General features: G+C 35.6%; 1 protein-coding gene across 4 annotated transcripts in view; it reads right to left on the reverse strand.

Annotated features, from left to right (window-relative positions):
* The window catches only part of LOC115211302 (breast cancer anti-estrogen resistance protein 3 homolog), a 242,706-nt gene that overhangs the window by 30,113 nt on the left and 191,025 nt on the right, over positions 1-21,568 (reverse strand). For all 4 annotated transcript variants that reach the window (XM_029780106.2, XM_029780107.2, XM_036500331.1 and 1 more), the window contains exon 2: positions 11,978-12,104. In XM_029780106.2, coding sequence (XP_029635966.1) covers positions 11,978-12,104 — 127 coding nt within the window. The remainder of the gene's footprint in view (positions 1-11,977; positions 12,105-21,568) is intronic.

Consider the following 21,568-nt stretch of genomic DNA (forward strand, 5'->3'; position numbering starts at 1 on the left):
AAATGTAGATTTCAAAGAAGTGACAAAAATTGGATCACATGGCATCAATTCTAGAAGCGAAAGGTTCGTACATGCTGGATCCTGATTCCAATATGACGCCAGGGTTGGTTTTTTTATGATGCATCACCAGTATGGGGCAGGGCAAGCAGAACTTTGATTTTGTCCCCTGTGGTTGCAGGAAGAGGTCTGGACTGGAAAACCAGTTGTCCATATAATATGGTACCTTTGTCAAAGAGTTTTCATTCAGTGACAGCACAACATCAGTTGATGCTAGAATAGATGCTGAAGATACAATCTGTCCTGACCAGTGTAGATTTTGTAATTCCATATGTACCCACAGGCTCTGCCAATTGACTAGCATACTCTATAGACCTTAACCCCAAAGCAGGCATATTTCGTTGGTTGTATGGTTTGAACTGGAGCCTTCCCTTGAATTTCAACAAACTTTCATCCATAGAAATGTCCTGTGTGGGGACATGCACTGTTCTGAAATTTTCAACCACTTCGCCAATGATAGGACATATTTTGTGCAACCTGTCATCCTGGTTCTCACCTGAGTTGAAATGTAGATTTCAAAGAAGTGACAAAAATTGATCACATGGCATCAATTCTAGAAAGAAAGGTGTCGACATGGCTGGATCCTGATTCCAATATGACGCCAGGGTTGGTTTTTTATGATGCTCACCAGTATGCAGGGCAAGCAGAACTTTGATTTTGTCCCCTGTGGTTGGAAACCAATCACCGCCATGTCCAGGTCTGACATGCTGGGGATGATTTTCAGCATGGTCATTCATTTCATCCACTATATATTGGAACATTTTATCTACCGAGAACTGATGGAAGATTTCCAGGGCCATTCACTGCTACCCGCCTGTACCTTTGATTCATTGGAATATCATCATCGCTATTGGTATGATCTGATTCTGAACTAGGAAAATACTCACTCTCCGAGTCATCATCTGAACTGGAAGAAACAACTGGTGAGGTGGTGGAGCTTAGTGTAGCTTGGCACAACAACTATAAATTTGTTGAAACAGGACATGGCGACGAAGTTGATGGAACTGGAATGGTAGGATGCAACGACCATAAATTCACTGAAACAGGACACGATGACAAATTTGACAGAACTGGAGTGGCAGGACCATCCTATCAGGTTGTAAATATTTACATGAAACATCTAATCGGCCTATAAGTTAGATGGTGTATAATTACGCTGACTGATTTAAAACATGTACATTACAAGCATTAATTTACGTCAACCATTTTAAAAGGGTTAATATTGTGAAATTATCAATTCCAAATGTTACACTAAAATCCTATTCAGGTTTATCCATCAGTGATCAATGAAGGTTGTGACTTCAATGATGGGCTCTTCAAGAAGGGATTCAGTTACACAGGGACTGGAGAATCATAACTGATCCTACACACACTACATCTTTTGCATACTCTTACAAGCAACATAACTATGGAAGAAGCCTTGTTTCATTGTCACAGATGTTGGGATATCACACAAATTGTGTGACCCCAAGTGGTACCATGAAATATACACCATCTGTTAATGGGTTTTCAAGAAGCATGCACCATTAGTGATGAAAGTCATGAGTTGTGTACGACCGAGTTTAAAATGGATTTGCAGAGCATCAACTGTCCCCTCTTGAACTAAATCAGCAGAATCTAGCTGCAAGACAGGCTTAGGATGTTAGAGGATGTCACTAGATGTAAGAATTACTAGAAACTTAACAAGAAGAATCTAATAAACAAGTAACTCAGTGAATTGGGTTAAAATTGTAGCAATTATAGATCTTCAAATCCTTCCGTAATCTGTTCTGGATATGGGGAAAATGCTTTAAAAATGATAAATTAGGCTATTTCAGCAAATCCTACACATTAAAACTACTGTATTTCACCAAATCTTTCTATAACTATAATCTTTAGTGTATGAGCCTGATGAAGGGGAAGTAGCTTTAAATGTTAATTGTGCAACAAGTGATACTTTACATCAAATTAACAGTAAACTGATTAGACATCTAGTTCAAATGCCATTGTAGCATGTCCCATTGTTCTAGCATTGCTACTTATAAAGTTATCATTAGTCATCAAATTAACTGATATTTAACTTTTTATGAGGGTTCAGATTTGGAGTTAGTTGGCACTACAACAGCTTTGCTTGATTTTGGAGATAAAAACAAATGAACAAAAACACAGCACTTCAAGGTTATTTTAGTTAACAGCCCTTATAATTTTGAATTAATTGGCGCAGACATTTTGGAGAGTCATTTCGCTATGTCTCTAACAATTTACCAGCAGTAAAAGTTGTAATTCTAAAACTTTAGATTGAGCACAATTAAAAATAAGATTTGTTCAGTAAGCCTAGTTCCAGAATGACTAAAGAAAAAAAGGAGGTTGAGTATGAACTCCCTATACTCAAAGTAACAGAAATTATAACCCCACGTCTGTAAAAGGTGTGAACAGTGCATCAGTGATTTTTTAAGTGTGAAAGATTGAATTAGCGAAGTATGCTGATTACAAAGTATATTTAATCCTTTTGTTACTGTATTTATTTTGAGATACTCTGTTTCTTTCAATTACTTTAAATATAACAAAGAACTTAGTAAAATAACTTAGTTATCATTCAGCTAGTGTTAGGAACATAACTTGTGAATAAGTTTGGTGGAAGATTTTAATTCAAAACTTATGAAAACAAGACATTTGTACTCAGAACCAGAGCCGGTTTCAGCTGGGTTGGTAACAAAAGGGTTAAATGAGAAAATATACGACTTTCCTTAGTCAACTCATCATCTGATATGCAAGAAGCCAATTTTTTCTATATATTACTTAACCCCACCACTTTCTCTTTTTTTTCTTTTTTTTTACCATATTTCTGTTGAAATACACTGCCTTTGTTTTTGTTAATTTTGGTAAAATGATGAAGAACCTAGTAAAATAATTTTGTCATTATTAAGATGGTGTTTGAATCATAACGTTAGCATGAAGTTTTGATTTAGATCAATTTAACACGACACACAAACATATACACACACACACACACATATATATACATATATATGACGGGCTTCTTTCAGTTTCTGTCTACCAAATCCACTCACAAGGCTTTGGTCAGTCCGAGGCTATAGTAGAAGACACTTGCCTAAGGTGCCACGCAGTGGGACTGAACCTGGAATCATGTGGTTGGTAAGCAAGCTACTTACCACACAGCCACTCATATGCCTATTAAATGATGATGATGATGAAGTCTTTCCCACTAAAAACTGTTCATCTGCCATTGCAATTCTTTTTTTTTTAAAAAGGATTTTGATGTTTTCAGATGAGTTTCTCAACAGAATACAAGGTAAGCCCTCAAAATATCAATGATTTTAAAATCATTCATGCTTTAGGTGAAACCATCAGTTATGTTGATGCTCTTAGTATATCAAAGTATAATCAAGATCAGTTTGACAGAATGCTTTTTTTTTTACAAATATGTTACATTCTGACATAAGTAATGATGAATTAATTTTTGCTGTCAAAGTTCAACATTTCATTGACCCTGAAAGGATGAAAGTTGAGTGTGGCAGAATTTAAACTCATCATAAACATAGATGAAATGCCACCAAGCATTTTGTCCAGTATGTTAATGATTCTGCCAGCTCACTGCCTAAAGAATAACTGAAAACAAACAAAAAAAAAAGATAAATATCAGGAACTAGCCAGAAAGATGAAGAGATTGTGGAAGACTAAGATGACAATTATTCCTGTGCACTCAGCACAAAACTACTACCTAAGAAGCTGAAGAATGTTGAAATTGAAACATGCATTGTTGACCAGCAGAAAAGTACAATCCTATATTCTACAAGAATCAATTGCATTATGCAACTTGTTATTCTCTTCAAGTGAACATTTTTCCAGTTGAAATACACCGAAAAATGGTGACACAGCAGTCAAAAATCGTAAAAAATAGGGATTTTCATAGAAAAAAAGCCCCTTTTTGATGTAAATAATTTGTGGCGTTAACATTGTCCGATTTGAATTTTATCTTCTACAGAATGAAGAGCAAGCCTTCTTCTATCATACTCTCAATTTTGGTCAACTTGCACTGTAGGGTCTCAAAGGAGATAGTGTTAGTTGAAGGCTACCAAACCTTCCACACACAGACAACTTCAGCTTTATATATATCGATTTGCTACACACTACTTTCCATCCTTAATAATGAAACTTGGTAGATCCAAAAGTTAAACACACAGACACACAAGTTGAGTTTTATATATATATATACATTTCTCAACGGGGATTTCAGGGGAGAGTTTCAGGGAGTCGCTGGTGATGTATCGTGATGATCAAAAATCCGGCCTGCTAAAATTGGGTTAAAGTGATTCAAACTGCAGACTCAACACAAAATGGTCACATTTAATTCAAAGCGTTAAAAATGTTATGAAAACAATTGGTATGTGTTCACAAAGTCCAAACGATTAATACGAAAAAACCCTCCAGGCTACATCTCGAAAATTCATTTCTTTGCTGAATTTCTACAATGTTTATGGCAATTCGTTTTTATATCTTGATTTATTATTTTTCATACAATTCACGCATGCTTGCACGCGTGGTGAACACAGTTCACGTCAAACAGCTGACTGACTAAAGTTCACTATTCAATGCATGGGATAAGGCCTAAACAAACACATTATCGATTTTTGCACTTGCGAGATGAATTTCGGAACAGAAATAGCACAGTTCAATTTTCATTCGCCTAAACTTTAAGTGACCCATTTTTGGTGGTTCTACGATTTGTTGGCTAGGAGGAGATGTGCCGGGAAGTTAAACACACAGACACACAAGTTGAGTTTAATATATATAGATATATTTGTCATATAATATACAATATGCATGGCTCAGTGGTTAGAGCATCAAGCTCACAATCATGAGGTAGTGAGTTTGATTCCCAGACAAGGCTGTGAGTTATGTTCTTGAGAAAGACACTATTTTGCAGTGATCCAATTCACTCAGTTGTAGAAATAAGTTGCACTGGTGCCAAGCTGTATTGGCCTTCGCCTTTGCCTTGGATAAAACTGGTGGCATAGGGAGTGGAGGTTGGTATGCATGGGTGACTGCTGGTCTTCCATAAACAACTCTGCCCAGACTCGTGCCCCAGAAAAAAAATTTCTAGGTGCAATCCCGATGTCATTCATGACCAAACGGGGTCGGCTGTGTGGTAAGTAGCTTGCTTACCAACCACGTGGTTCCGGGTTCAGTCCCACTGCGTGGCACCTTGGGCAAGTGTCTACTATAGCCTTGGGCCGACCAAAGACTTGTGAGTGGATCTGGTAGACGGAAACTGAAAGAAGCCCGTCATATATATGTATATGCATATGTATTTGTGTCTGTGTTTGTCTCCCCAACATCGCTTGACAACCGATGCTGGTGTGTTTACGTCCCTGTCACTTAGCGGTTCAGCAAAAGAGACCGATAGAATAAGTACTGGGCTTACAAAGGAATAAGTCCTGGGGTCGATTTGCTCGACTAAAAGCGGTGCTCCAGCATGGCTGCAGTCAAATGACTGAAACAAGTAAAATAAAATTTTTTAAAAATATGTTTCCTCAAATCGCAAGAATCTTAATATAGTATGTAATAGTTATATAATATTACACAGCATGTAATAATTACATAATTATAAAAATAATAATCCTTGAGCTGTGGTCTTTGTAATGTTATAAATGTGGGGTAATCATCAATTAACGATGCGGAATTTGGTGCAATTCTGAAGGCTTCAGTTAGGTATTATTCTTTCATGTACAAAGAGAATATAAGGTAAGAATATAATCATTGTTGTAATTGCATCTTTGTGATTTTAAGAAGAGTGGGACATTGTGTTTCTGTTGGTAGATGGCTTTACTAGCCCCGTTTATGGGATCAGTGCATGTCTGATATGAGATGTCTAGGTGGTCTGCAGACAACACTCGTGCTCAGAAGTTTAGGGAAGAGTGACAGGTGGTGTCATCTGTACGGGAGTTAGTGTAGTCAGAGGATACAGGAAAGAGGTAAAAAGAATATAGAAGAAGAGGAATGTGTAAGAGATAATTGAATGTTGGGATACATCAAGAGATGAAAGTGTGTTGCTCAGAGACAGATCTATCAGTACATACAACAATAGAGTAGCCTGACAAGAGATTTCTAATCCAAAAGATTAGGGGCAAAGGGAACTTATAGGTGCATACCTTAGCTACAAGGTCATCTTGAAATATTTGCTAAATAGTTGGGAATGACATTATTGATTTATACATACTTACACACATACATATGTATGCATAGATAGATCTGCATACAAACATACACTTGTATATTTGTATATACCACCTACCACCCCTCGGTAATGGAAACAGATATCAACATCAAGAGACAGATACAATCACTGAGATCAGCTTACTAGATAGGGAGATATATAAAGGAAAAAGCAGATAAGACAGATGAATAGATATTAGTAGAAATAGATGGATGGATAGAAAGATGGATTGATAGGTAGCTGGATGGATAGATAGATGATGAATAAATAGATGGCTAAACAAACAACTATTAACAAACATACAAATTGATAGACTATCTTATAGTAAAAAAGACTTGAATTATATAATTTATTACAATGGAAGGAGTGGAAAAGAGAAAAAATACAGACAAAACAGGCCGTAAAGAAAATAATAATACTTATAGGTTTATATTCTCATATTACATCTTATGAATAAAACTTACCTTATTTTAGAGAGAATAAACCAAAACTCACAGCTACCAATCCCTTCAGTAAAAACAATGAGTGCTTGTTGTTGCTGTTGCTAATTGTTTTGCAAATCTACTCCCACAAGTTCCGAATCCAATGTTTATAAGAGAACAGGACAGTCCTTTACACAAGGAGTCCACAATGACACTGTTCCATTGACGAAAGAAGTATGCCCACTGAACATCGCATTGTTTAAGTGAGGTTGGGTCAAATTAGTAATGTATATTTATAGCTAATGTGATATTTTGGCATGTATGACACTAGTTTTAGGTCAAGTGTTTGTTAAATGGATGCATGCCTTTACTTTTAAATGCAGCTCTGTTCCTCCGGATACAGGAATCATTTAGTAACATAAATTCAAGTTAATGAGATAATAAGAGGCAAATTGCTTTCATAATCATCATAATAGTGATGATGACAATTATAGTAGTAATAGTAGTAGAAGAAAATGGGTAGCTATTAGCCAAGTTTAATGATACTTTTGGTAAAATTCAACATCAATTTACATCGATGTTTACATTAAGTGAAAGAGATAATTTCAGAAAAATAAATTTGAGCAGAGAAAACGGTTTCAATATATATATATATATATATATATACACACACACGCGCGTGTGTGTGAATACACTAGTTTGAGCATTAAAAACCTAACATTAGAAGACAAGACAATTGATAGAAAGAAAGATTGGTATCCCTAAGAAATCACTAAGTTATTACACTAAATCAATAGCCAATAAAGAAAGCTCTATGTGATCATTCAGATTGCTAGAAATAGAAGCCAAATGTCTCTTAAATTATATGCTACCAGTGAATATTTTCATAGCAAAACAGCTAAAAAAGGAAGGCAACGTTGGATAATATAGCCTGAGATAATATAGCCTATGACTGAAAAGACAAGATAGTCATGGTTGGAATTTCATGGATTATCTCTGTTTGACTAAGGTTGAGTCTGGAGCTTAGCAGTAACTTTGTATCAAAACAAGGGAATATACAGAAAACAAAACATTTAGAGAGATATGAGTTTGCTGATTGAATTTTTTGAAGAGTAATCAGTGGTCGGATTTTTCAGTTTCTTTCTCCAAACATGAGAGGAGTGGAAAATGAAAATGACTAAACATAACATCATGAACAGCTTCCTTTTCATACCAGTTACTGTTGAGACCTTCATTGTCCTCAATTCCTGGATTGTGTAACTCCCCTCTGCCAAACTGGAACAATAGCATTGTGCTCAAGGAAAGAATATATTAGATTATCTTCACATCTGCATTTAGCTGTTTTAGCTTGGCTCATATATAGGTGTACATCTATATTCCAATATGAAAACTTTCCCAGGGATGTCATCAGCCTGAAGAATATATTGTTAAGTAGCAGTTTATTATGGTCTTTATCATCATCATCATCGTTTAACGTCCGTTCTCCATGCTAGCATGGGTTGGACGATTCGACCGGGGATCTGGGAAGCCAGAAGGCTGCTCCAGGCTCCGGTCTTATCTGGCAATGTTTCTACAGCTGGATGCCCTTCCTAACGCCAACCACTCTGTGAGTGTAGTGGGTGCTTTTTACATGCCACCTGCACTGGAGCCAGGCGAGGCTGGCATCGGCCACGGTCGGATTGGTGCATTTTACGTGCCATTCCTGAGAAAATTTCCCCTATATAATTATTTTAAATTACTAAATCTATGAATGAAAGTTTTTCACTCAAAATGTTTACCCTCTCAGTTATTCTAAAGCTTGGTTAACACAAGTTAAATTAAGCATCACTGAAGAGGTATACTAAAACTGAAACATGTCTAGAGTTGCCACTGTACTTACCAATGATCAAACCCATTCCCCACTGTATGCTTTCCCTCCATTCAATTCTTAATGTATTCAGATTTTGTGGTTATCACTGACTTTTTTGACAAGGATCATCATCATGAGCCTAACATAAATTGACTGAAATTTTTTATTGAATCATTACAAAATGTATTGATCCAACAAAAAATTTCAATCAGTTACTGCCCATTTCGCTATATAAATGTTGGTCTACAGTAGTAGTTGTTCTTTTGGAAATAATTAGGTAATTTATAAACTCAGCAGCTCATATTTCCAGTACACACCCTAAGCTGCAGATTAACTGCTGTATTAAATTTGAGTTAACTACCTTCAAACACTTTGTATATGTCTACATGCATGCTCTTGTAGATATTCACAGACAGTGTAATAGGCACAACTGTGACTATTTGGTTTAGAAGCTTGCTTTCCAATCAGATAGTTTGGGGTTTAGTCTCAGTGCATGGCACCTTGGACAAGTGTCTTCTACTATACATAGCCTTGTGTTGACCAAAATGTAGTGAATGAATTTGGTAGATGGAAACTGAAAGAAGCCTTTTATGTGTGTGTATTTGTGTATGTGTACTCTTGTCTAAACATCACATGATGATTATAAATGAGCATCATCATCATACAAGTGATATTGTTTGTTTCCAGACTTTTGTGAAAACATGTTCAACTACAAGGAATTATTACCTTGCTTTGAAACAGGTGAGGGTTGTCTGAAGGAAGGGTAACTGGCTGTAGAAAATCTGCCTCAACAAATTCCATCTAACCCATGCAAATATGGAAAAGTGGACATTCAATGATGTTGATGATGATGATGTGCATATTCATACAATAGATGAAACAGATGTTAGGCCTATTGCTTGCCTAGTTTTCATGATGTATAAGCAATAAGCAATCAATAGTACAATACTTTCCCTTTTAATGGGATTCCTGTCAGTCACTTGACAAACCCCCAGCTGTTGCTGTTACTAATGGCATAGCTAATAGGGAAGCAAGGGCAGTGACTGCTCCTGCCAAGCAGGTTTTTCAAAACTGATGCCTTTTCAACAATTTTCTAAACTCTTTAGTTACCTGTATCAGTAGTTTAAGCTTCATACATAATGACATTGTTACTGAAACATGAAATTAATGAATATAGAATACAATTATGTATATTATAAGTAATGAAATATTTCGCTTAATATAGGCGAAGGAGTGGCTGTGTGGTAAGTAGTTTGCTTACCAGCCACATGGTTCCAGGTTCAGTCCCACTGCATGGCACCTTGGTCTTCTACTGTAGCCTCAGGCTGACCAAAGCCTTGTGAGTGGATTTGGTAGACGGAAACTGAAAGAAGCCCATCATATATATATATATATATATATTGCCCTTACCTTCGAAACACAGAATAAGTCGAAGCAGGGGCAGCTGAAGAAGGGGAATGTTCCTTGTGTTGTATGTCTTGTACTCTGTTTTTTCGTTGTTTAAAAAAGTCCGTTTCCATGTTTTGTTTTTATGTTTTTGTTTCTCGTTGTGTTCTACATTTTTTTGTGGTGTCCTGTACCCATATATGCATGTATATGTACATATGGATGTAGGTATGTACATAATGTATGCATATGTTTTATTCATTAAATTGTTATTATATGATCGAACGCCATGCGTCCTCTTCCAAGTAAGTTTTATTTATATATAATAATTTGAAACTGACTTGAAAATTGGAAGTCCACCTGAAGATTGTCGATCAGGACAAGAAACAATTGTAGTGGCGGTTTTTTGACTTTTTATTAAAATTTTATGTATTGATTAAGTCTTTCCTTGTTTGTTTTGCAAAATAGTGGTTTTGTCTCTAATAATATTATATAATATTTTACTATAAAATTGGATTTAATCCTAAATCTGATTTTTTCCCTGTAAATTTGGATTTATTCCCTAATATTTATTATATATATATATATATATATATATATATATCATTCTGATACTTAAATATACGGTTTATTACTATATATTACATTTCTTTATACTTTTAATGTTTACCCAAAGTATATTATATTATTTTTTTATATTCACTTCTCTAAATATACCCCCCTTCCTTTATAAGGTCTATACCAGATTTTTTCTCTAAAACAATACTCAGTTAGCCAAAATGCTCCTTACACTTAACACATAAAAATATACAAATGTAATGGTATATCTTTTTTCTACCTCTGATGAGATTCAACTTTATAATTTAATTATTTTAACTAATTTTTAAAGTCTGAATTGAAACAGCTGTTGGGGATTATGTCTATTTTTGTAATTAATAAATATAATTATTGTTTTATCTCCTATTTTCTTATTTTTCTTAAGTAATTATAAACCTAGGTTTATTTAATTATCTATTTTTGAGTAACAAAACTAATATTCAAAATAAATTGCAGGTAAGAAACCAGTAAATTCATTGGATATTATTATCCCTTAATGACGCTTATTTAACCTCTAATTGAACTTATATATATGCAGGTGTGGCTGTTCATTTGAGAAGTTAGCTTTCCAACAACATGGTTTCAGGTTCAGTCCCACTGTGTGGTACCTTAGGCAAGTATCCTCTACAATAGCCCCAAGTCGACCAAAGCCTATGAGTGAATTTGTTAGCCAGAAACGGAAAGGAGCCTGTCATATATATGTGTGTGTGTGTGTGTGTGTGTGTGTGTGTGTGTATAATAGACAGACAGGTGTGTCCCTCTCCCGGTCTTGAAAACATATGATTGTTGTCAATGAATGCCATTCCTTTCCAAAATTCTGTGAAAGCATATCTAGCCAGGTCTAGCAGAAACATTACCTTGCTTGGAAACAAGTACAGGTTGGCAGCAGGAAGGGCATCCAGCTGTAGAAAATCTGCCTCAATAAATTTTGTCCAATCCATGCAAATGCAAGCATGGAAAAGTGGATGTTAAAATGACGATAAAATTGAAACAAAAATTTGACCAACATTCTTGGTGGTGATTTGGCAGAGTCATTACAACATTGGGCAAAATCTGGCATTTATTCTAGCACTTAGCATTCTGAGTTCAAATCTAACTGAGGTCAACTTTGATTTTTATTCTTCCAGGGTCAATAAATGAACGTCTTCTTTCAATATTTGTTTGAGCTCTTTGTATTCTGATTTTAAATTCTGCTGAGGCCTACCTGGATAGTAGACTTAATGTCACCCACATTAATGCCATCACCTGGTCCTTGAGCACCCTTAATGGAGTCTACTCTGTTGCAAACATATGAACTAGGACCCCTGTTTGAGGATGACACCCTCCTTCCCTCCCACTCACCAGTCTTCAAGGCCTTGTAATAGGTCTTGGGTACTGCTTTTCCTGCTAAGAAATAAAAAAAGATACAGAAAATTCTGACAGATTTATCACAATGAAAGAAAGCCTTACCTCAACACAAGCATACTCTTTGAAGACAGGTAAATACTCCTGCAGGCTAAGTATTTCCAACCAAGAGTGTATATCCAAGTGTTTACCAACCATTACTTTATTTTTATGGCGCCGTTGTAGCACCAATCTGTAAAAAGGAAAATAAAATGTCTAAATTTATTTGTATTTTATGAAACATTTAAAAATATTAGAGTCTGTAAGGTTAAAAACAAAATAGTAATTTCATCACAAATCACTTCCAATAATCCCTCATTTGTCCCTTTTTTTGTTTTTCTTGTTTTTGGTTTTCAAATTTCAAAGGCAAAATTTTAAGCATATTTAACCCTTTAGTATTTAAACCGGCCATATCCGGCCAAAATAGTTAATCTGTTTTATGTTCAAACTGACCAGATCCAGGCTCTCACACCTACCCTTCAATGTTATTCTACATTAAGTAATTACACCATCAAGATCTTGAAGATATGAGATAATGCACGATTAATTCAAATCAATGGGAATCAATAGGCATTATGTTTGATGGAATAATCTGAACACTAAAGGGTTAATTGGTTGATGCTTAATTCCAATCAATCAATTTTACCAAATACAAATTATTGAGCCAATGTTTCTGATCTGTCAGAAATAATAGCTAAATCTCCCTGTACCTCTGAAAAACCTAAACCTTGTATATAATACGCACCCCTTCTCTAACTTGAGTCGTGCGTGATTAAGACAGCAGCACCTAGTCGAACAAACACTTCTGCACAAGCGTAATACAATAATGGTGATGTTCTTAACTGTTATATGGGAATGTAAATATGTTTGCAAATTGTTTTTGTTACATGTTGATCTGTGTTCTTTTATTTTAATAAATGTTGCTTACAGCAAGTTATGGATTATTCTTTTATGACTTCATTGCTTTCAGGCTTAGCTCAAGATATTTTGGTGCCCAACACCACAAAATGCATCTGAATAAACATTGCCGGACAGCAAATAGAGACTCGGACATTACTTAGAAAATATTTTTCATTTTTAACCTAGTATATAGTACGCACTAGGGATTTTGACCTTTAAATTTTGGGAAAGAAATGTGGATTATACTCAAGGATTTATGGTACATACACAAACATATACATGCATATGTATATATCAGCAAAAGGATATAAGCAGCAGTAAGGAACAGAAAAAAGAAAGATAAAAACGCAAGTGACACGCCTTTGTTACTCTGGCTGTGAAGTCAAAAATACAGTGAACCGATGATTGATCTACAGGAAACCTGTAACCAATGATGCTGTAGTTTATATATTGCAATATAAAGTATATAAATACAGAATATGCCTCTCCTTGCAGTGCACAACATTATCTTTATTTGACTAATTTAATTACTGCAACATCTGGTTAATGTGCATATAAGTTTGTAGAACTAGTATTTTATCTGAACATCAAATAAGTCTAATATCGTCTTGTAATAATCCAACAGGTAGAGGCTGTTATCAGTGTTGTTCATATATTGGCAATCTGTTGCAGAGAGTAGCTTTATGAGATATTTTATTCTAAACGAATCATCTACATGGTGCATTGCAATGCAGAGATTCTGGGAAGATAAATAAACACCACTACTGCTGCCTCCAAAGTCTGCATTTGATGGTTGTTTTTGTTGTTATTTTTGTTGTTGCTGGTAAGCTCTTGTTCCAACTGTGACTATTTTATTTATTTATTTTTTAGATATAGTATATCATTTTCAGATATAGCATTTCAATTTCTTTCATTTTTTTGTTTAAGAATAGAAGAGCATGTTTTGAATTTGAGGGTATAAGTTGTTTTTAGTTTGTCAAGCAGTCACATAAAGGTTCCTTAATTGTTATTTGTATTTTTGTTTGTTTTTTTATTATACCTGAATAGGAATCATTAAGATCCTTTCTGCTTCTCTTGGATCATTTACCTTTTTCTGACCCTATTTCTGTGGAAATAAATCCTCTTTATTTCAATTAATTTTGAAAATACTGAAGAGTATTAAGATAAGATTGCCAATATATGAACAACACTGATAGCAGCCTCTACCTGTTGGATTATTACAAGTAAGACAATATTAGACTTATTTGATGTTCAGATAAAATACTAGTTCTACAAACTTATATGCACATTAGCCTGGTGTTGCAGTAATTAAATTAGTCAATTATAAAGCACTTGAGCAAAGCAATAATTTTATGAGATATACATTTATCTTTTTGATAACCAACCCACCCAGAACAACCTTGGTTCTAGAATACAAACTTGCAGTTTTAAAATCATTTAGAGTAAAATTTTCCATTAAAATTTCATACTCTTTTACTCTCTTTTACTTGTTTCAGTCATTTGACTGCGGCCATGCTGGAGCAGCGCCTTTAGTTGAGCAAATCGACCCCGGGACTTATTCTTTGTAAGCCCAGTACTTATTCTATCGGTCTCTTTTGCCGAACCGCTAAGTGACGGGGACGTAAACACACCAGCATCGGTTATCAAGCAATACTAGGGGGACAACCACAGACACACAAACACATACACACACACACACACATATATATATATATATATATATATATATACATATATACGACAGGCTTCTTTCAGTTTTCGTCTACCAAATCCACTCACAAGGCATTGGTCGGCCCGGGGCTATAGCAGAAGACACTTGCCCAAGATGCCACGCAGTGGGACTGAACCCAGAACCATGTGGTTGGTTAGCAAGCTACTTACTACACAGCCACTCCTGCGCCTATGTTGATTTATATTCCAAACATGAGTTTAATAATGGCAATCTTATCTTAATACTCTTCACTATTTTCAAAATTAATTGAAAAAAAGAGGATAAGAAAAAGGTAAATGATCTAAGAAAACAGAAAGGATCTTAATGATTCATATTCAGGTATAATAAAAAACAAAAATACAAATAACAAAAAGCAACAAAAGTCCGAGGGACATTCACTGTAAATATTATTAGGTTGATGCTAGGTTTCAGACATAGTTCTTTGTCAGACATTAAAGGAAAGTCCAGAGGAGATTAGGAAGAGAAGGAAGAGAGGAGACAAAAAAGAGAAAGCTAGGAAAAATACCTGTTGGTTAGTTTCATATGTTTGACCTCTAATAAACTATTTGGCTAAATTTGCCTGAGGTCAGCAATGAAGGAAGTGTTGAAGATTCTATCAGCCAATATTTTAGAAAAGTATTGTGATTAAATTACAGGGTTTTATTTCCTTATCACTCCTTTGGTTCTATCTAACAACAATGGTTCCAATAGATGTGTCAGCTGTGTAAAGGTGGAACAATTTTCCACAAGACAAATATTGTAGATTTTAAAGGAAAAAATCCAGCCCACTTGCACATATATGGAAAATAGATATAAATCAATAAAAAAAAAAAGAAAACCACACACATTCTTTTAGTTGTTTCAGTCATTGAACCTCAGCCATACAGAAGTCCTGTTTTGAAGGGTTTAGATAATCAAATTGAACCCAGTGCTGATTATAGGTCTTGTATATTTATTGATCTATCTCTTTTGGTTGAAACTCTAAGTAATGGGGAGGGGCAAACAAACACCAGAATTGTCAAGCAATGAGAACTATATATACAACACCTGTGCATAAATATACACGTACAATAAAGTTGAAAGAATAATTAATTCATGTTCCCTCAGATTATTCTACTAGCTGGTCACAAGGTGGAACTGCAGAGATAATGACCACATTCAACATGATTCTAACTAACTGATATATACACAGAGTTTCTATCAACCTGAGGCTACGAAAATACTCACCATGTTGTTGCAAAGTGAAATTCTTAGTACACAGCTATGCCTGCACAAAAGGGAGGCAATGCAGACCTAATATAAAAATAAACGTGAACAACAAAACTGATTTTAATGGAAATCTTTCGCTTTCATAAGACAAAGCTTCAAGGTGGGTACACACATGCTATATGCATAAATGCATATGCCTATAAATGTTATATGTAAATGAAACAGATTTGACACTCAACATATGAATGACACCTACTGTGTCAAAAAGTTATATATTTTCATTTGAATTGCAGTGATGTTAGGGAAAATTCTACCATCTCACATTGGATATGCATACATACATACATACAGGCATACAAACACATATACAAATATAGGTGCAGCTTTAGCTCTGTGGTTAAGAAGCTTGCTTCCCAGCCATGTGGCCCTACTGCATGGCGCCTAGAGCAATTGTCTGTTGTTATAGCCTCAGGTTGACCAAAGCCTTGATTGGATTTGGTAGAAGGAAACTGAAAGAATTATGATGTGCATGCGTGTGTGTATTAGTGTCTGTCTCCACCACTGCTTGACTTAATGTGTACTAGGGTTGACTTGTTCAACTGGGTGCCCCAGCATGGCTACAGTTCAATGACTGAAACAAGTCAAAGATAAAAGACTAAAGAAGAGCCAAGAATATCAGCCCAGAACCGTTAGAGCATCAGATGAGTTACTTTCAGGGATCTGTTACAGCTTTTTAGAGATCTGTTTCCATTTTTCACATTTTGAGTTCTAATTTCCAAGGTGCAGAATTGGCAAGAGCAAATCACTCGACCACAGGATCACCCTGTCCAACCTGCCAGTGGCCAGTATAGACTGGCAGGCTCGCAGTCATCTTAGACAGCCCAGCAATGGCATGATGACGTTTCATCAAGCTTTTGTTAGAAAATAATTGGATGGAAAGTGTATCTAAAACTACATTATATCAGGTGCCCTTTACTTTATCAAGATAGCAGAATGTGATTAGAGGGAGATCTGGTTGTTATTCATAGCATTTCATTGGCTCATATATGCATTCCATTATGGGACATGTTGTAAGAGTTGTTCTATATACTAAGACTGATTCAAAACACTTTATCCTTGCACAATACAAAATACATTAGACAATGAGAGAGCTTGTACATGGTCGCTTACTTTGTTAAGAATAGTAATGAAATCTCTTTTAAATCACACCCGATTGTTTTAAAAAGGAATGTCACACTGGATAATGTGATCCAAGGGACCTGGCAGAGACTTCCTTTAACATAAGCCTCCTTGAACAAGCTTGACCTTAGCTAAACAATAAGCACTGGTCTCTCCCCACCACCAAAAAAAAAATTTATTAAATAGATTTTAATTCTTCTAATTTAAAGAGAAATTCAAAAGATTTTCTAGCAATTCCCTATAGAAAATATTGGCATATATGTAATAGATTTGTTTGTGGAAAGTAGTAAATATTTTGTATTTAAATTAAGGTAACCAAGTAAAAAGACTGATTTAACAGTGTAAAATGAGAATGGTAAGGAAACTAGACATCTTATTCTTTGTCATACTGACAGCCACCACAGTAATGTCTTCTCCTCTATGTCTTTGAGACTGCTTCAGACAGGTGTTGGAATAAACAGACATAGGGGAGTGGTTGTGATGGGAGAAAAAGTTAGAGTGTATGTGTGAGGGTACAAGATAAAGAGATAGAGTATGAGAATAAATAGTGAAGGTGAGAAATAGTGTGTGTGTGGAGAAAGAGAGAGAGAGAGAGAGAGAGAGAGAGAGTGTGTGTGTGTGTGTGTGTGTGTGTAGCTAAACAAATGTCAAGGTGAGTTACATGAATGGAAGTAACATTCAAAAATTCAAACTATATCAAAGAAATTTAAAAAGTATGTTTAGAAAAAAATTAGTTTAAGCAAAGTAAATATTAAGGAAGTGTGTGTGTGTGTGTGTGTAAAGAGAGGAAAGATAAGATTAAAATATAAACATTTGGAAATGAATCTAACAAAATAAAACCTTAGAAATCCTAAAAAGAATTCACCTCCTCCTCTAACAAATACCTCAACCACATTCAAAACTATAATTAATGTATTATGATTAATGAGGCCTTACCTCGATCTTGTTGCTTGCAACTCAGCTTTGAAGTAATTATAGCTCTATAAAATTGTGGTCTTTCTGATATAAATTATGGTTTTGATGGAATGTTAGAGAGATTTGGCACTAAAATGCAATGTAGCATTTATAGTACCATCATGCCACATGGTTTTGGCTAGTCACCAACTTTAGCTCCGGGAATAAGTTCAAATAAGTTTGCTCACTGTTTTCTGTAGAATGGACTAGGACTAATAAATGCATAATAAAAAGCTTTAACGCTTTGAAAGTTCATTGCCAAAATAATTATACAACATACATAGATAAACAAATATTGTTTTTAATAACATTTTGTCTAAAGTGGGAAAATTGTCTTCAGATGGGTAAATAAAATAATGCTATATGCACGCACATGTATGTGTGTATTTTTGTGTGTGTATCCGCCTCGACTGGCTTCTGTGCCGGTGGCACATAAAAAGCACCAACCGATCGTGGCCGATGCCAGACCCCCCCCTGGCACCTGTGCAGGTGGCACGTAAAAAGCACCCACTACACTCACGGAGTGGTTGGCGTTAGGAAGGGCATCCAGCTGTAGAAACACTGCCAGATCAGACTGGAGCCTGGTGCAGCCCCTGGCTTCCCAGACCCCGGTCGAACTGTCCAACCCGTACTAGCGCGGAAAACAGACGTTAAACGATGATGATGATGATGATGATATATATATATCAGGTCGCTCTTGAATGCTACTGGCATCATGTAATCTAGTACAACCTGTCATATGGTCGGGTCATCAGCAACTAAACTGGCAACCCCACCAGGCTTGCTTGGTGAGGAGGGTGTTGTTGGACACCCTGCGGAATGAAAAATAAGACCCGTAAAAGGGCAGATGAACTTCTGAACAGTCACAAAATGTCTAAATATCTATATACCTTTTTTTCTTATATATATATTTTTACTTTTAGATATATATATATATATTATTTTATATCTTTTAATTGCATATCTTTTACTTTTCTTTATACAATATTATTTATGTGATTCTTATTCACACATTGTACCTTTTTTATCTTTTTATATGTATATATATATATATATATGTGTGTGTGTGTATATTTTTACTTTTATATACATATTTATATTTATTGCATACCTTTTGCTTTTTATTTTATTTATGAGCGACTCCCCGTTGGTCACCGGAGTGATATAGAGTGTTTGAATGTTGGTTGGTATCTGGAATGGGATAGTTTACCTCATGGGCAGGTAGAAGCTCTTTAATTTTGTTTGGTAATCTACCTAAGAGAAGGAAATCTCTGAAATAAAACCTGAAGCCCTGGAAGCTCCTGGTTTTGTCAATTTCCATGTTACACTGGCGAAGGTCTTCTTGGGCCAATAGATGGGGTTAGCGCAGTGCATGCTTCACCCACTGAAAATTATTCATCTGCACAGGTACTTCCTGTACTTCAAATCTTAGTAAAATCATTGAATTGGTTGGTTGGCAGAAACCTAAAAATACACTTGTAACTTACTCTAAAATGTCTCAAACAGATTCAGTAAATGGCAAAAAAAGGCTTGGGAATGTCAGGAGAACAGGTCTGGCTCAGCAGGTATCCCAGTGTATCACCAGCTGGACCCAGTCATCATCCTGCCACTGTGATCAAACAATCTTCAAGAAAAAGTAAAAATAAACATCCTTTGAATTTTGGTTGTTGGAATGTGCACACACTTCTTGATGAAAATTTTAACAAGAGGCCAGAAAGGAGTTCTGCACTTATTGCATGTGAGCTTAAGAAATATTCCCTCGATATAGTTGCACTCTCTGAAACTTGTCTCTCTGGTGAGGGTCAAGTAAATGAACCTACTTATGGATATACTATCTTTTGGAGAGGCCTACCTAAGGGTCAGCATAGAGAATCTGGTGTTGGGTTTGCCCTCAAGAATACATTAGCATCCTCCATTGCAGAGCTTGCAAGTGGTATATCTGAGCGGATCATGTCATGCCGTATTAAACTAACAAAAGGCAGGTTTCTTACCGTTGTTAGTATTTATGCACCAACAATGTCCCATCCTGATGAAACTGTAGGACAGTTTTATGATGATCTAAGACAATTATTGAGGAAAGTACCAATTTCTGACAAGCTGGTCATATTGGGAGATTTCAATGCAAGAGTTGGAAAGGACTATGTTTCATGGTCTGTTTTAGGTCAACATGGGATTGGAAAATGCTATAAAAATGGAGTAGCTCTTTTGACGTTTTGTACTGAGAATAGTCTGTTTAAGGAGAAAAATAAATATAAAACCACCTGGATGCACCCAAGATCTAAGCACTGGTATCACATAGATTATATTCTGATCAGAAAACGTGATATGAAAGATGTTTCTAGCGTTTGGGCGATGAGAGGGGCAGAGAGCTGGACTGACTATCATCTAGTGTGTGGAAAATAGATTTTACATAATGCCTAAAAATCGATAGTCTGGCCCTAAGGTATCCAAAAAATTAAATGTTGCAAAATTTAAATTATCAAGTAACTTGCAAAGATTCCACGATGCTATAGAAAGTATCAGGATGACCCAAACAATCTATGGGAAGATTTCAAAATAAAAGTATTTCAGGGTGCAAGTTCGTCAGGATTTAAATCACATAAGTCCAGTGATTGGTTCTCAGATCAGCAGAAATTCATGATCTACTTTTAGAAAAACAAAACTTAGGCAATACACTTCTTTCTCAGTCCTTGAACCCCAACTCAAACGAAGCTTACAGAAAGCTGAAAGGGAAAGTGCAGACTGCTTTAAGGAAAATTAAACAGGAATGGTGGAATGATAGAATAAAAGGGGCACAAGAAGCAGCTGATAGAAATGATGCCAAGGGTTTGTACTCTTATGTTAAGGAGGTATATGGCTCAAAATCTTCTTCAATAGCTCCAGTGAGAACAGCAAATGGATGTTTGCTTTTGACTGACACCGTTTCTATTCATAAGTTCTGGGTAGAACATTTTTCTGCACTTTTGACTAGACCATCATCCACTGACATGAGAACGACAGAAAAAATTGAACACCTTCCAAATATAAAAGAGATGGCACTTGAACCAACTCTAAATGACATTTATTTAGCTGTGAATAAGCTGAATAACAATAATAAGTCTCCAGGGTCTGATGGAATCTGTGCAGAAGTCTTGAAACCCTGAGGAGGGCATTTACATAAAATACTGAAGAACAGGGAATGTTTTTAATGTGACCAGACTGAAATTTAAAACAAAGGATTTACTTCACTCATTAGGGAACTTTTGTACGCTGACGATTGTGATATTGTCAGTCATTCTGAAACAGGTCTGCATTCTCTTGTATCTGTATTTGACTCAGCTTGTGATAATTTTGGCTTGACCATCAACTTGAAAAAAAAAAGAACAGTTGTCATGCATCAACCTGCATGTGGTGCTGTTTGTAACCCCCTAAAAGTTTTCTAAAGGGAAAGTTCGTCTACCTTGGAAGCTCTGTTCAAAATTATGGAAATCTTGATACAGAAATACAGTTGCAGACTCTAAGGGCAGCAAAAGCATTTGGTAGCTTGGAGTCACATGTTTGGTGCCAGCGATATATAAATAAGAATACAAAGCTGGCTCTTTACAAATCATTTGTCTTACCATCCTTGTTGTATTCCTGTGAAACTTGGACTTGTTATGAAAGGCATTTTAAATTGTTAGAACAATTCCACAAAAAGTGCCTTCATCGCGTTTTAAAAATGAAAT

Source organism: Octopus sinensis, linkage group LG1, assembly GCF_006345805.1.
Source record: "Octopus sinensis linkage group LG1, ASM634580v1, whole genome shotgun sequence".
Classification (NCBI taxonomy): domain Eukaryota; kingdom Metazoa; phylum Mollusca; class Cephalopoda; order Octopoda; family Octopodidae; genus Octopus; species Octopus sinensis.